At 45.9% G+C, this 15637-nt stretch overlaps 1 protein-coding gene and 1 pseudogene across 1 annotated transcript; one reads left to right on the forward strand and one right to left on the reverse strand.

Moving 5' to 3' along the window:
* Positions 1 to 4781: 4781 nt before the first annotated feature.
* Positions 4782 to 5906, reverse strand: LOC133282904 (olfactory receptor 8U3-like). Its single transcript, XM_061479264.1, has one exon. It carries the CDS (start codon positions 5904 to 5906, stop codon positions 4890 to 4892), a length of 1017 nt encoding a protein of 338 aa, XP_061335248.1. The 3' UTR covers positions 4782 to 4889.
* A 6931-nt stretch (positions 5907 to 12837) lies between these two features.
* LOC133282905 (olfactory receptor 5F1-like) lies at positions 12838 to 13835 on the forward strand (annotated as a pseudogene).
* The last annotated feature ends 1802 nt before the right edge of the window (positions 13836 to 15637 follow it).

Here is a 15637-nt window from a genome sequence, read left to right on the forward strand (position 1 = left end):
CTGGTGCTCACCCAGGAAACCTTTTTTGCTCAGAGGTGAGGAAGCCTCCTGAGGGTGCTCTCCACCAGGGTGATCTCCAAACCTGCCTTCTCAGCAGCAGCATGGGGAGCACACAGCACAAGCAGCTCCCTGGGAAGCCCAGAGCATCATCAAGAAGCCCAGGACCCTGAAGTAGGGCAGGACATGAAGACAGGAGCTGCTGCTTGTTGGCAAGAGAGAAGCACAGGAGAAAGATGGGCTGGAAGATGCTGCCCTTCACTTACATCTCAGCTCTGTCTCTGCTGCCCTCCTGATGCTCTCGGAGATGGATGTGAAGATGAACGTGCCTGGAGCTGTGCAGGGAGCCTGGGAATGAACCAGCATCAGCAAACCCCCTTCCTATTTCAAGTGATGTGGGGATGTGGGACTGTGAATCTCTTTGGGCCCCAGGAGGTGACAAAGCCCACAGCAGGTCATTATTTCTTCTCTGTGCTGATTAGTTTGGAGGAGGAGAAGTGTACCCAGAGGAGATGACCTCAGCTTGAGCAAGCAACAGGGCTTTGGGCTCTCTTAGAGCAAAGCACAGAACAATCCCACCTTTGACATCCACTTTTGGAGCATTTCTGAGGCAGTTACAGCTTCACAAGGGCCATGGTTGACATTATCATGGCAGGGAAGTGACAGGGACCTCACCAATAGGAGCTGGTACCAGGGTCCATCAGCAATGTCAGGCACCATGTACAATGAACCAGGTTTCCACCCATCTTCAATTCCTTTTACTCAAACCATAGCTCACAATATTGGCTGCAAAGAGCCAACAGAAGATCGTGGTGATCTTGCTAACGGTGAGGTAAATGCTGTCCTCTGCTTCTTGTCCAAGCAAACATCAATGCTCACATCACCCAAGGCACTCAGGTTGGCCAGGCTTAACTTACCCTTGGTACATCCATACTGGTTACTCATGGTCACCCTCCTGTCCTCTCTCTGCCTGGAGATGGCTTTCTGGGGAATTTGTTTCTTAACAACTCTGGGGACCAAGGCAGCCCCAGTCCTTGTGCTCTCCTTGATGGTGTTGTTAACCTTTCTCCACCCATTGTGCTGGAAACTGAAGGCAGAAAGGAGAGCTTGAGGGAGAGGTGCCCGATAGTGGAAGAAAGGAGATGGGAAAGATCAGATGGAGAGTGTGATAGAAGGACTGTAATGGGCAGCAAGAGGGGGAAGGGCTCCAGGGAGACTTTACTGTGGGCCGTTCTTTACTATAATAGGGGAGTGCAAGAAAGCTGAAGGGGAGCTTTGGACAAGGGCCTGTAGGGACAGAACAAGGGGAATGGCTTGAACCTGCAGAGGGGAGACTGAGATGAGCTCTTAGGCAGAAGCTCCTCCCTGGGAGGGTGCTGAGGCGCTGGCACAGGGTGCCCAGAGAAGCTGTGGCTGCCCCATCCCTGGCAGTGCTCAAGGCCAGGTTGGACACAGGGGCTTGGAGCAAGCTGCTCCAGTGGAAGGGGTCCCTGCCTCCGGCACAGGTTGGAGCCGGATGAGTTTTAAGGTTCTTTCTGACCCAAACCACTCTGGGATTCTGTGAAACAAACTAATACAGGGACATCTCCAACTCCATAAACTAGAATTTCTTGAAGTAAGTGGACAAGGAAGTGTTTCATGAATCCATACACCAGGACCACAGTATGGTGGGTAATACGTGTCACAACACTTGGACCTACTGGACAGTTACCAGTGAAAAGAATTTTGTTTAGGTACTACTGCAGTTCTCCTGTTGATTTGAATTCAGGTGCTTGCTGTTTCCTTGCTCTTCTCATCACTGCTCATAGCAAAATGAAAGAAAAACCCCTGCGAAATGATAAAAACTTGGTGTGGGGACAAGTACTGCCTTAGTCAAGTCAGCAAAGGCAAAAATCAACATTTGGGTGGGTTTTACAGGAAGATGTTAACAAGTGGCAACTGTGAGAGTAGAAATGGTTGCAGGAACTGTCTTTGCATTGCTGAAATCCTGTTTAAGTAGCATTAGGAAAGGCAGTTGAGAATGTTATGAGAATAATCAGGGATGAATCATGTAGGCATTCACTTGTCACCCACTCCCTCCCCTCAATGTGGGAGAAGGGGGAAGGCATCTCCTTAAAGCCACATAGGTACTGCCGTTGTTAATGGGCTTTATTAGTGCACCTGGGCATGAAGAGATTGATGCTTCAGGTGGATTTTGCTTGCTGTCAAGCAAAGGGTGTGAAATCACCTCTGAAAGGCATTGTGGTGCTTGGGCATCTGAGAGACATGGTGTGGGTGAGCCATGCCTGAGCACAGCTGCATTGCAGCAGTGATGAGCAGCTCATAGGATGCTTCTGACATACTTGTGGACTATGCAAAGAATTTAGTCTGACCTTGGCAAGAGAATGAGAATGGATTTTAGAGACATTTCAGATCTTGAAAGGGTCCCCAAATGGGACATGAAGCACAAGTGACTCCATCTCTGGGTTTGCTGCAGTCCCTCTGTGCACACTTGAGAGCCCAGTTTTCCATCCCCACTTGTGTTATCCACATGCAGTGCCTGGATGTCCAACAGCTGAGCTGGTGCCTCTGGGCTTCCACTGTATTCAAGGGTGAGAAATGGGCATTTTTAGGCAGGGATCAATTGTCCCAGGCTGAACTAATAGGCCTTTATCCCCCTGACCAGTCTCAGCTGTGGCTTCATCCCACCCTCTGCCCATTTGTCCCCCATCTCTATTTAAGTTCAGCCAGGGAGCTTGTGCTTTATTAGAGCAGTTCTGGTTTCCAGTTTAGTAGGTGTACGGCACATCTAAGGAATCCTTTGATGGTGACCTAGGCTTCATTGTGGATCTGTTTAGCTTGTTGGAACTTGTCCCCAATCTCTGTTCCTGCCCTGCTTCTCTTGCTCAGGTACTGTGGGATGGTCCCTACACACTGTGATGTTCTCCTTTGTCTCTGTTGAAAGATATTAAGGAAACAAAGCCCTGTGGCAGTCCTCAGGCTCCTGCAGAGTAGAACCCATCACCTTCTGCATGCAACAGCCCAGCCAGTGCCCACTGTCATGGCATTCCCTCTCCATCTAGACCACATCCCTGCATGGGTAAAAAAGGAGTTACTCTTCTCAGTGACAGAAATGGAGTAGTAAGGGGAACTTTATTTCCTGGTATTTTATTCTGGTCATTAGTTAATTCTGTTTTACCAAGTATAATATTGGGCTTCTATGGCAGGACCTCTGTTATTTACCTGATATGGGAATTTTGTGTCTACAGCCAGGGCATTCTGAATTTTGTAGATCCCTTCTCTGCAAAGATTGAAGCAGAATCATGCAATGATGCTTTTGTCATCAAATGTATTTTCAGAACCCCAAGCCTGTTTCTTGTTGCTGGCATTGACAGCTGTTCTTCCCCTGTACGTTCGACTGAGGTTCCTCTTGGGAGTTCCCTGAGTTGGATCCACCGCACGCAAGACTATAGCAATCCAGACCTCCCTTAGCAATGTAGCACCAAGTCTAGGTAAACCGTTATGTATTGCAGCTGTCTCTGCTTTGGAATCTTTCTTAAACCAAAGAGGGGATAAGAACACCAGAGTGGGGTAATTCATCAAGCAGGGATGAGCCCTCCACGTGACACTTCTCATCCACGCTCCCTTTCCCATTAAAGCTTGGAGCAGATGATCTCTTGAGGTGAAACTTGGGTTTTCTGTGGCTCTATGATTCTATTTGTATATATTCTACATGTCTCAGCTACAATATGCAAGAAAGAAGCAAAGAACCAAGGTGTGGTGAAGGTTTTCAAGAAGCTCTCTGATATCAAAGTCTCTGTCCTGCCAAGCTCATCAGCAAGTAAGTACATCGATTCTGGCTCCCTCACTGACCACAGATAGAAGCCACTCTTCCACACACCTCTCACTGCTGTTTTCCAGAGCACACAAAAGACACTGTCCATGACCCACGTGCTTCCCAAATAGAAGTTAATTCTCCCTCACAAGAGGTAAAGGAAAACATTTTCCCACACCAGTGGTTTTTTTGCTTCTTTCTGACCCAGGCAGCTCTCAGTTACCATTGATTCTGGGTTCAGGATTGTCTTTCAGTAATGGAAACTTGCCTCATGCTGTATTTATAAGTGCAAGCCACCACTTGGTGTTTCCTGGTGTGCTTTAGTGTGAGCTGGGCATGGACATGGGATGTGGGTGCTTATCTCCAGCTGGAATTCCATTTATCTCACCATTTAAGTAAAGGACACTTTAAAAGAGTGCAAAACACCACTTAAAATGAATAGGAGGACCACTTGATATGCCCAGTTTGTCCTTAACACTGGGTAGTCTCAGCACAGTTCATCAATCTGCATTAGGAGTTCTATTTTCTACTTTTCCTTAATTGAAGTGAAATCTAGTCTGAAGCTGAAGCCTGGGGAGGGATTCCCCTTGATATTCAAAGGGGCAGCTTGAGATCTTCATTCCCACCAGCTTCTTCTCTTTGAAAGGCACAAACAAATGCAATAAATCTTTTAAAACCTTTTCTCTGACTCTTTTTCAACAAGCAAATGTAAAACTACACTGCCTCTTCCCTCCCACAACAGCAGCTTTAAGAAAGAGCTCACAGGTAAGAGGGAGGAGTTTTATTGGAGCTGAGGGACAAGGTCAAGAATCTGGCAAGAAAAATAGATATTTATCACTGAGAAAGGTTGTAATGGGATAAAGCTGATTGGTGTTTCCTGGGAGGAAAAGAGGCCTGGGATAATTGAGGGTAAACTCTTCCCACCGGCTGGTGACTGCAAAGTGAAATGAAGTTTGAGGTTCCTCTCCTCTTGGTTTCCTTCCAAGGAAGATGTGATTTGGGGTGTGTATTTCTCATTCAATACTGTCATTGACTCATGTGCAGGAGTTGTGGATGAACCTATATAAAATGATGAGTATTAGTGGAAAATCCCATTTTTTTCATGCTCCAAAGGGTTTCTCACTTTAGATGAACTGTGTGTCCTAGATGATACAACTCTTTTATGTTGCCATCTGCTGAGCAATCTCCTCCCACAGTTGACCAGAGCCGCCTTCACCTCCCTGTTCCTCAGGCTATAAATGAATGGGTTGAGCATGGGGGTGAGCAAAGCGTAGAAGATGGAGGCCACCTTATCCAGGCTCCTGTGGCTTGATGGAGGTTGTAGGTACATGAAGAATGCTGTCCCAAAGTACATGGAAACAGCCGCCAAATGGGAGGTGCAGGTACGAAAGGCTCTGGCCCTGCTCTCTGCTGAGCACGTCCTCAGCACAGTGCGGATGATAGAGATGTAGGAGAGCAAAATGACCACGCTCGTGCCCACCACATTGATAGTGAGAAAGGCAAAGATGACCATCTCACTGCTGTAGTTATTAGGGCAGAGGAGTTTAAGCACAGGTACGATGTCGCAGAAGAAGTGGTCAATGTATTTGGGTCCACAGAAGGAACCTCCAAACAGGCACCATGTGCAGATGGTGGCACTGAGGAAGGCGAATAGGTAGCTTGATGCTACCAGCTGCCAGCAGACACGTCTGGAGATGATGGTCACGTAAAGCAGGGGATGGCAGATGGCAACGTGCCGGTCGTAGGCCATCATGGCCAGGAGGTGACACTCGGCACTGCCAAAGAAAATAAAAGTGAGGAACTGCATCATGCAGCCAGTGAAAGAAATGGTTCTGTCCTCTGATAACAGGTCTGCCAGCATCCTGGGGGAGATGACTGTGGAACAGCAGATGTCAGTGAAGGCAAAGTGGGTGAGGAAGAAGTACATGGGGGTGTGGAGGCTGGGAGACACCCGAACCAATGTGACAATGCCAACGTTCCCCACCAAAGTGACAATGTAAATCACTAGAAACAAGACAAAAAGAGGGGTCTGCAGACATGGGCTGTCTGTAATTCCCAACAGGATAAATTTATTCTGGGTGTGATTTCCTGCCATGACCAGGTGTTCCCTGCTGAGGCAAAAGGAAAAGAAACATCAAACTGATCAAAAATGGACATTCGGATTTGGACCATATCTAACTCCAATCAGTGACCATTTTAACTGCCATAGAATAACTGCAAATAGAATTTTCCAATGTATTTTCTAACCAAAATTATATCTATTTTACGTTTTTCAGGTAAGGTGTTTAGAAAAGAACAGGGAGCTTCTTGAAGCAACAAAGGGCATTTTTGTTTTTCTGTGCTGGAATAGTTAAAACTCTGGAGTTACTCAAGCACACGTGTTTTCAGGTTTGAGCAAAGATTCAGATCTGTATTCACCTTCAATTTGAATGCATAGGATTGCATGTAATCGTGGAGCAAGAGAAATTCTCAGTCGCAGTGAAAGCCCAGCTTCCACATGCATGAACTCCAGACATTTTCCCTTGGCTTTTATCATTCCAGTCACCAAATCACATTTACTAAACTATTTGAGATCATTTACATTAAATAACACGGACATTGGTAAATTCATGAATTATTCCCTTCTGAGTTACAACAGGCATTAAGTTTCTTGCTTTAAAAAGGTATTTAGCTTCTAACAGGCTGATTCCAAAGGCTCATTTGTTAGTGATTATGTTCTGCTGACAATCTGAACTGTTACATTTCTGTATAACAGAATAAGAGTCATCCTCATTTAATTCTTGAATAAATCAGTGCATCTTGCTTTAGCTGCCTATGTAAAAGAAACACAACCTGCATCAACCTTACTCCCTCTTATAAAGAAAACACACACTGGTAAGGCTGTTTTCTGACACACCTTTACCAAAGAAGACCCTAGAACATGCAGACACAAGCCCACTGCCTCAATGCAGGTGAGGCTCTGCTTTGTGTTGGTGTTACCTCCTGTGCCTGTCCTCTGCCACCGACTGATAGGAGCCAAGGGTTTATCCCGAATGCAGCAGAGAACGTCTCTGTGCCAGCATCATTTCTGTTGCACCTGATGTGAAGAGAGGTGAGCTCCTGCAGACTCCAAGAGCCCAGCTTGTGGTGCTGGGGCTGTAAATACAGTTGCATGTGCTCTCCTGGGAGGAAGCCTCCAGGGCTGCTCATGATTTACCAGAGGAAAACAAAGAGAAGGAAAAAGCAAAGGGTGTGAAATCACCTCTGAAAGGCATTGTGGTGCTTGGGCATCTGAGAGACATGGAGTGGGTGAGCCATGCCTGAGCACAGCTGCACAGCAGCAGTGATGAGCAGCTCATAGGATGCTTCCTACATACTTGTGGACCATGCAAATGTTTTGGTCTGACCATACTGACACAAGGAAAATGGGTTTGGAGACATTCCAGATCTTGCACACGGTCCTCAAATGGGACATGAAGCACAAGTGACTCCATCTCTGGAGCTGCTGATGTCCCTCTGTGGAGGGTGAACCCAGTTTTCCAGCCCCAGTGGGGTTACTCACATGTAGTGCCTGGATGTCCAACAGCTGAGCTGGTGCCTCAGGACTCCCACTGTATTCAAGGGTGAAAAACTGGCATTTTGAGGCAGGGAGGAATTGTCCCAGGCTGAACTAATAGGCCTTTATCCCCCTGAGCAGCCTCAGCTGGGCCTCCATCCCCACCCTCTTCCTGTTGTTCCCCCATCTCTTTTTAAGCTCAGAACAGGCAGATTGAGCTTTACTAGAGGAGTTCTGGTTTCCAGTTTAGTAGGAGCTCAGCACACCTGTGCAATCTTTTGGTGGTCACCTAGGGTTTCTCATCTATCTTCCTCGCAATTTTTTTCACCTGATCCCAAAAAAGGGACTGACTCGCCCTGACTTGGTTTGGTCTTGAATCTGTCTCCTCATCCCCAGCTTTCCTGATGCTCTGGAGCTTTAGTTGAACTTGGCCCAGGTCTGTGTTCATGCCCTACTTTTCTTGCACAGGTACTGTGGGATGGTCCCTATACACTGTGGTGTTCTTCTTTAGCTCTGTTTATAGAGATTCAAGAGACAAACCCCTGTGGCAGTCCCCAGGCTCCTGCAGACCAGATCCCATCACCCTCTGCACGCAACAGCCCAGCCAGTGCTCACTGCTCTGGCAGTCCCTCTCCATCCAGAACATGTCCCCATATGGGCAAATTAGGAGAAAGCCTTCTCAATGAGGGGGGGAGAGTAATAAATTGATCCTTACATTCAAGTGTTGTTATCTTTTCCTTAGTACCTTCTCCTTTACCAAGTATAACATTAGACTTTCATTCTTCAGCAGATTGCCAACACTTTGGTTTGGAAGTAGCTTTGGCACGATGTTCATCTGCTGGTTTTGTGACAGAGGACACCAGAGCGTCACTGACTCCAAGGACTCTGGTTTCCCCAGGCTCTTCCTTAGGTTTGGAACCATTTCTAAGTCTTGCTTTCTCCCTGTGACTGGTTTGTGCAACAAGACCACCGACAATCCGATTTATCTACACTCTTTTATTGCCTGTAGTTTTTTCCCCCTCCATCTTGGTCTTTTCAGGTTTACACTTGACATTAGCACCTGGCTCCTTGCTAGCCCTGTCAGAAATAACTTTCAAAGCTGTCAGCATCCCCAGCTGATAGCTTCAAACCTGCATTATGTCCTCTTCTTATTTTCAGGGGCTTCTTCCTTTTCCTGTGATATAGATGAATTGCAATCATAGTAACTGATGAAGTAGATTATTTTAAGAAGAAAGATGCATTTCTCTCATTTATGTTAGGCCCTACTCTATGATTTCTGTCCCCTTTCTTACCTAAAGGATAAACCCAGATAAGTTATGTAAAGGTAAGATTTTCTTACTGATTTTTAGTTAGATAAGGTCAAGTTCTCTGTATTTAAGAAGGCAGCCTTATATGCTCAGGTCTATATGAGCCACATTTGAATCATTTGGTATCAAAGGTCTCTGGTTGCCAAGCTCTTTAGAATTTAATTATATGGACTCTAGCTCATTCACTCACCAGAGATAGAATCCACTTTCCCCCTTAGCTAAGACAATATTTTCTATCTAGTTGCTGTTTGCCAGAGCAAACAAGAGACTGTTCACCATCCATAGACTTTACAAAAATTCTAATATTCTTCCTTCAGTCTGGTGACTGCAAAGAGAAAGGAAGTTTGAGACCCAGTCTCCTTTTGGTTTTCTTCCAAGGAATATGTGATTTTGGGTACTAATTTCTCATAAAATGCTGTCATTGACTTTTGTGCAGGAACTGTGGAAGAACCTGCATCTAATCATCAGGATTATAGGAAATCCCCATTGTTTTAGTGCCCCATAGGTATTACCAATTGACAGGACTTGTGCATCTCCTGAATGATAGAACTGTCTTATGTTGCCAGTGGTTGAATCTCCCGCACTTCAGCGGAGCCCCCTTCGCCTCCTTGTTCCTCAGGCTGTAGATGAATGGGTTGAGCATTGGGGTGACCACGCTGTAAAAGATGGAGGTCAACTTATCCAAGCTCCTGTGGCTAGAAGAAGGTTGTAGGTACATGAAGAATCCTGTCCCAAAGAATATAGAAACGGCCGTCAAATGGGAGGCACAGGTGTTGAAGGCTCTGGCCCTGCTCTGTGCTCAGCACGTCCTCAGCACCGTGCAGAGGATAGAGATGTAGGAGAGCAAAATGACCACGTTTGTGCCAACTGAATTGATAGCGATGAAGGCAAAGATGAGCATCTCGCTGCTGTGGGTGTCGGAGCACACGAGCTTTAGCACAGGGGCAGTGTCACAGAAGAAGTGGTCGATACGGTTGGGACCGCAGAAGGATCCTCCAAACACACCATGAGTATATAATGGCACTGAGGAAGGCAAATAGGTAGGATGATGCTACCAGCTGCCAGCAGACACGGCTGGAGATGATGGTCACATAAAGCAGGGGCTGGCAGATAGCAACGTGCCGGTCGTAGGCCATCATGGCCAGGAGGTGACACTCAATAGCTCTGTTGCACCTGATGTGAAGAGAGGGGAGCTCCTGCCAGACTCCAAGAGCCCAGCTTGTGGTGCTGGGGCTGTAAATACAGTTGCATGTGCTCTCCTGGGAGGAAGCCTCCAGGGCTGCTCGTGACTTACCAGAGGAAAGAGAAGGAAAATCAAAAGATGTGAAATCACCTCTGAAAGGCATCGTGGTGCTTGGGCATCTGAGAGACATGGTGTAGATGAGCCATGCCTGAGCACAGCTGCACAGCAGCAGTGATGAGCAGCTCATAGGATGCTTCTGGTATACTTGTGGACCATGCAAAGGTTTTGGCAACAGAATGGGAATGGATTAAGAGACATTCCTGATCTCGCAGAGGGTCCCTAAATGCAACATGAAGCACAAGTGACTCCTTCTCTGGAGCTGCTGCTGTCCCTCTGTGCACACTTGTGTGCCCAGTTTTCCAGCCCCAGTAGGATTATCCACATGCAGTGCCTGGATGTCCAACACCTGAGCTGGTGCTTTAGGGCTTCCACTGTATTGAAGGGTGAGAAATGGGCATTTGAGGCAATGATGAATTGTCCCAGGGTGAGCTAATAGGCCTTTACCCCCCTGAGCAGCCTCAGCTGGGGCTCCAGCCTCACCCTCTGCCCATTTCCCCCCCATCTCTATTTAAGCTCAGCACAAGGTGGTTGCACTTTGTTTGAGGAGTTCTGGTTTCCAGTTTAGCAGGAGTTGTGCACATCTATGGAATCCATTGGTGGTGATCTGAGGTTGCTTGTGGACTTCCCTAGCACTTGCTGGACCTAAACCTGACCAGGGGATTGACTTGACCTGTGTTGGCTTGGTTTTGGATGTGCTTCATAGTCTCCAACTCGCTTGATGCTCTGGAATCTTGGCCGAGGTCTCTGTCCCTGCTCTCTTTCTCTTGCTCAGGTACCGTGGGATGTTCCCTGCACAAAGTGGTGTTCTCCTTCGGTTCTGTTTTGATAGACTGAGGAGACAAACCCCTGTGGCACTCCCCATGTTCCTGCAGAGTAGAATCCATTACCCTCTGCCCCCAACAGCCCAGCCACTGCTCACTGCTCTGGCAGCCCCTTTCTATCCAGACCATATCCCTGCATGGGCACAATAAGAGATAGTCTATTCAGTGAGGGAATTAGAGTGATCAGTTGAACTTTATACTCGAGTGTTATTCTCCGGTCATTAGTATCACCTCCATTTTCGAAATATAATTGTAGAATAATGTTTTTGAGTAGGTGGGTAACACTGTGGTTTGGTAATGGGTTTCCAGTCTTGGTAAAAGCTCATAAAGCTGTCCAGCTTGAGGGTTTCTGTAGTTACAAGGTGCCGAGATGTCATCACCAAGAGATGCTCTTTGTCAATAACCTCACAGCAATTTCTGATTTCAGTGTATTCTGGCTCCCAGAAGACAGCCCATCTCAGGGGTTGAGGAAGTAATAGCTCCAGATGCCTGACTTGTGAAGTCCCTAAGGCAACTTCCCAATTACATTTGAAGGGGGGAGAAAACAAAATTAGCATGGGGTGATGTGCCCAATGAGATTGCTGGCAGCTTATGTCAACCATCTAAGCTGGAAAGCAATAAATAGTGAAGACAGGAGCCTCTGGGAGACACAGCCATACATGGAGAAGCAACACCATGTAGAACTAAACAGGGAAGGAAAGGAGACTCGGAGGATTTCATGGAATGGTGAAGCACAGCATCATAGAATCACAAATTTTCTTCTCTGAAGCTCTGATTTATAAAGCAAGCTACAAGGTAGAAAAATACTTTTTTCTATCAAGACAGAGATGCTTCTGTGCAATAGTCATGCAAACAGGCAAGGAAGATCTGCTTGGAGGCAATGCCAAAGGAATGTAGCAGTGATTGTCGCAGGAGCTTAAATTGCCTTTTCTCTTCGCAAACATCTCCTTGCTTAGTGGTAATGGTTATACTGGGACAAATATAAACATGTACAGAAGAAATGTCTAATATCTTATGTATTTACCCCATCTCCTGACACAATCCTTTTTGGGGATGTATTTTATCCTATTTAAGAGATCAACATAGACAATTTCAATAGGATATGCTCTATTTATTGTTGCCTTTCTAGTTCCCCTCAGCAATGACAAGGTGCAGGTTCTGTCTTTGAATGATTTCTTTGGAGAAAGGAACAAGAGGTATGCACAATAATAGCTCAGCCTGAAAGAGGCTGGATCTTCAACAGGAAACCAGAAGTGTCATCTCAGGTACTGTTTTGGGGGATGGTGGTGGAACTAGTTTTAAACTCCTCTCAAATGTCTGTGTTTGAGACACATGGTTATGTTATAAATCCTTTCTAAAAGGAAGTTTTACTTCCTGACCTTAATCTGGCAGGAAATCAGTTGCTGTTTGCTTAAAATGTAAGTTGAATGATAGAAATTAAAGGGAAAAGCACATTGTTAACAAGTCACCAGTGAAGCTGGAAGATACTAGAGAAGCAAAATGCATATGCCCTTCTCTCTCTTCTAGGTATTTTGTTTCTGGGCACTTAGACTAAGGAACAACAAATTCAGACTCTGAGCTACCTGGGGTAATGAAAAGAGTCTCTGGGACATCTTCAACCTGAAAAGCAGCATGAAAGTTAATATTCCTTTACTCTGTACTATCACAACAGTCAACCTGAGCTGCTCTTCCCTTAACGTGGAGAAAACTGCAGGCAGATGGAAACATAGTGAAGACCACGGTGATGTCCAAGGGAAAACTTGTTTTGTTGGCTTCAGACTTCCTTTGAAATCGGTGTGTGAAGATAGAAGATACATTCAAAGCTTGGTTTAAGAGCTTGAGTGGTAGATGTAGTCAGTGACTCCCTGCATGGGCAGGTGGTTGTGGACCACCTAAGCATCCTGCCAAGGTGCCTGGCTGTCTTTCATTAGAGAATGTCTTCATTATCTACGGAGTACAGGGTTAAACCCCACTAATAGTTAAGCAAGGGATTAAGCCATCATAACCAAGCCCATGGAAACCACCCTGCTGCCTGGGAACTGGGAGCCTCTTGGACACTGATGGCCTGGGAAAACTGGACTACGGTGACAGAGTTTGTTTTCAAGGGGTTCACAGATTGCCTCGACTTCCAGGTTACCCTCTTTGTGCTTTTCCTGCTCACCTATGTCACCACTGTGATAGGAAACCTTGGCATCATTGCTGCAGTCTGGCTCGATTCCCAGCTTCAAAGCCCCATGTACTTCTTCCTCGGCCACTTGTCCTTCTTGGATCTGTGCTACTCCTCCGTGGTGACACCCAAAATGCTGCTGAACCTCTTGTCTGAAAGGAAGACTATTTCTTTTGCTGGCTGCTTCCTGCAGCTCTATTTCTATGCTGCTTTTGCAATCACAGAGTGCTACCTCCTGGCTGGGATGGCATATGACCGCTATGTTGCCATCTGCAACCCCTTGCGTTACCCCATCCTCATGTCCAAGAAGGTCTGTGTTTCCCTCTTAGCTGGGTCCTATGCAGTTGGGCTTTTTAATTCAGCCATCTTCACGGGCTTTGCATTGAGGGTGTCCTTCTGTGGCCCCAATGTCATTGACCACTTCTTCTGCGATGGGCCTCCACTCTCAAAGTTGGCTTGCTCTGATACTTCCCTCAACCAAGTGTTGCTGTTTGCTTTTGGGGGTTTCAACGAGGTCACCACAATATCAGTCATCCTCATCTCCTATGGCCACATCCTCTTCACCGTCATGAGGACAGGCTCTGTGCTGGGCAAAGCTTTTGGTACCTGTGCATCCCACCTAGCGTCTGTCACCATCTTCTATGGGACCCTTATCTTCATGTACCTACGGCCCAGCTCCAGCTACAGCCTGGGCAGGGACAAAATAGTTTCTGTCTTTTACACCATGGTGACCCCAATGTTGAACCCTTTCATCTACAGCCTGAGGAACAAGGAGGTAAAGAGTGCTCTGAAGAGAACAGTGGGGAGAATGATTATTTCCCTGCCAAAGTAGTAGTAAATGGTTTGACACTTAGTGATGGGAGTGGGGCTGGTGTTTTTGAGTCTTTTTGAGGTTGGAGAGAAGCTGTGATAATACTTCTATATATTATTGTCCGTTTTGTAGACCAGCTTTATCGATGTGGGATTAATTTGCTATACATTCGCCTCTTGATAGTGTATTTCATAATAGGGGAAACACATTCTCACTGAAGAGCCACCAAAGGATGATTTGTGATGAAACATGCTAAAATGTCCAACTTGTTCCTGAACATTTGAAGGCAAGAATGTGTTGGGTTTTCTTATGTACCTGCCATTGCTTAAGCAACCCCAAATCACTTCTTTCTTGCAGGGAAATATGATGACAAGGCTCAGTCCTGTTAAAATAATCTATTTGTGAGATTTCTGCTGAGGACTTGGACTATTTTCTCAGCTGTCTTTTCAAGAGCCCACCTGTGGTCTCTTACAGCTGGGACATCATTCACCAGTGTGGTGGACACTCTACCAAGTGCTGTACCTCTTCCAGCCATGAGATGTGACCTATGGACTTTAGGTGAATTTCAGTGCCTCCAGGTAATCCCCATGACAGATGGGAGCATGCAGGAGAACACACAGAGCAGACCAAGGAGGCTTGGAGGAGAGAGGAGGAAGAAAAGTTCCCTAAAGCTGCAGGAAACAGGGAAGCTGGAGAGGAGCTTCTTGGAATTTTCTTCCCTAATCACAGACCAATCAACGACCCATCAAAGGATGTTCAAAGGTATTTGAAGATTTCCCTGCTGCACTTTAATCCTTCAAAGTGCTTTTTATAGTGAAGAAATACTTCAAATGATTTTGGCAATATACAGCGTAAAGAATTGGACAGTGATGGTTCCTAAATGTACTGTTGAGTGGAATTGTTCAGTACGTATATTCAAACTTAATGTACAGTAAAGCCATGCTGCATTAGTTGCAATAAAACACATTTCTATTTTTATTCTTTTTTTTTTCTCTAAGCATGTAGTTCTCTGTATCCACAAGACCCTTAGTTGTGGGATTTAACTGGCCAAAAGTGGAGTTTAATAAGCAGACATTATATCTGATCTCAGTCTCCCTCCTTAGAAGGAACTCAAATGGCTCAAGTGAATGATGGTGCATAAAAATATAATAAAGATATATAAAGATATCAGCTGCATATAGAACGTATATCGTGATTCTGATATATTTAACTTCAGGACATCTGAATTTCAGGTGGATAAGGCCCACCCAGCCTATGGGTCATGGCACCTCCTTAGGTCAGATTTCAGTTCTACATAACTTCAATAGGCTCAAAACATCCTTAGACCCAACAGAGCTGATACAAGAGGAGGAATTTAGTGATAAACACTTTGAAGGTTTATACCTAATAACCTGATGACTGTCTACCTGCTTTCTACAAGTTGTTTTCCTCCTTGTCGTGCTGTTGTAAGAAGCAAAATAAGTTTATTCTGGCAGTAACTGGAATACGTGTTTTTATTCACCTTTTCAGGGAAGGGGAGGGTGTTTTGAGCTGTACCTGAAGGATTGGTGATACAGTGGGAACAAACAGGAATCACTGGTGAAAGTGTTGGCACAGAAACTCCTTAAATATAAGCCCTGCTGTTAAGATATTGCCATTTGTAGAAGCTAAACCCAACCAAACGTTTGTCTGGGGTCAACACAGCTGTCTGCATTGCTCTTCTCCACCCATATTTGGGTTTGTTGGTGCAGGTTGTTGCTGGTTGTGCTGGTGACATTGATGGTTTCCTCCAGAAGCTCATGGGTTCCAGTGAGTCCTGCAGCGTTTCTCAGCCATTCCTTTGGCCAACTGAATGGCACCACTGGAGTTCGCAGACCGGAAGATAACCTGGGACACCTATAGC

Source organism: Pezoporus flaviventris, unplaced genomic scaffold, assembly GCF_033815535.1.
Source record: "Pezoporus flaviventris isolate CSIRO_AGI_PZ_B2104156 unplaced genomic scaffold, CSIRO_AGI_Pfla_v1 ptg000145l, whole genome shotgun sequence".
NCBI classification, from domain to species: Eukaryota; Metazoa; Chordata; class Aves; order Psittaciformes; family Psittacidae; genus Pezoporus; species Pezoporus flaviventris.

Excerpts from the sequence above, each read along its gene's own strand:
- LOC133282904 (XM_061479264.1), bottom strand. The coding sequence starts at position 5,906 with ATGGCAGGAAATCACACCCAGAATAAATTTATCCTGTTGGGAATTACA.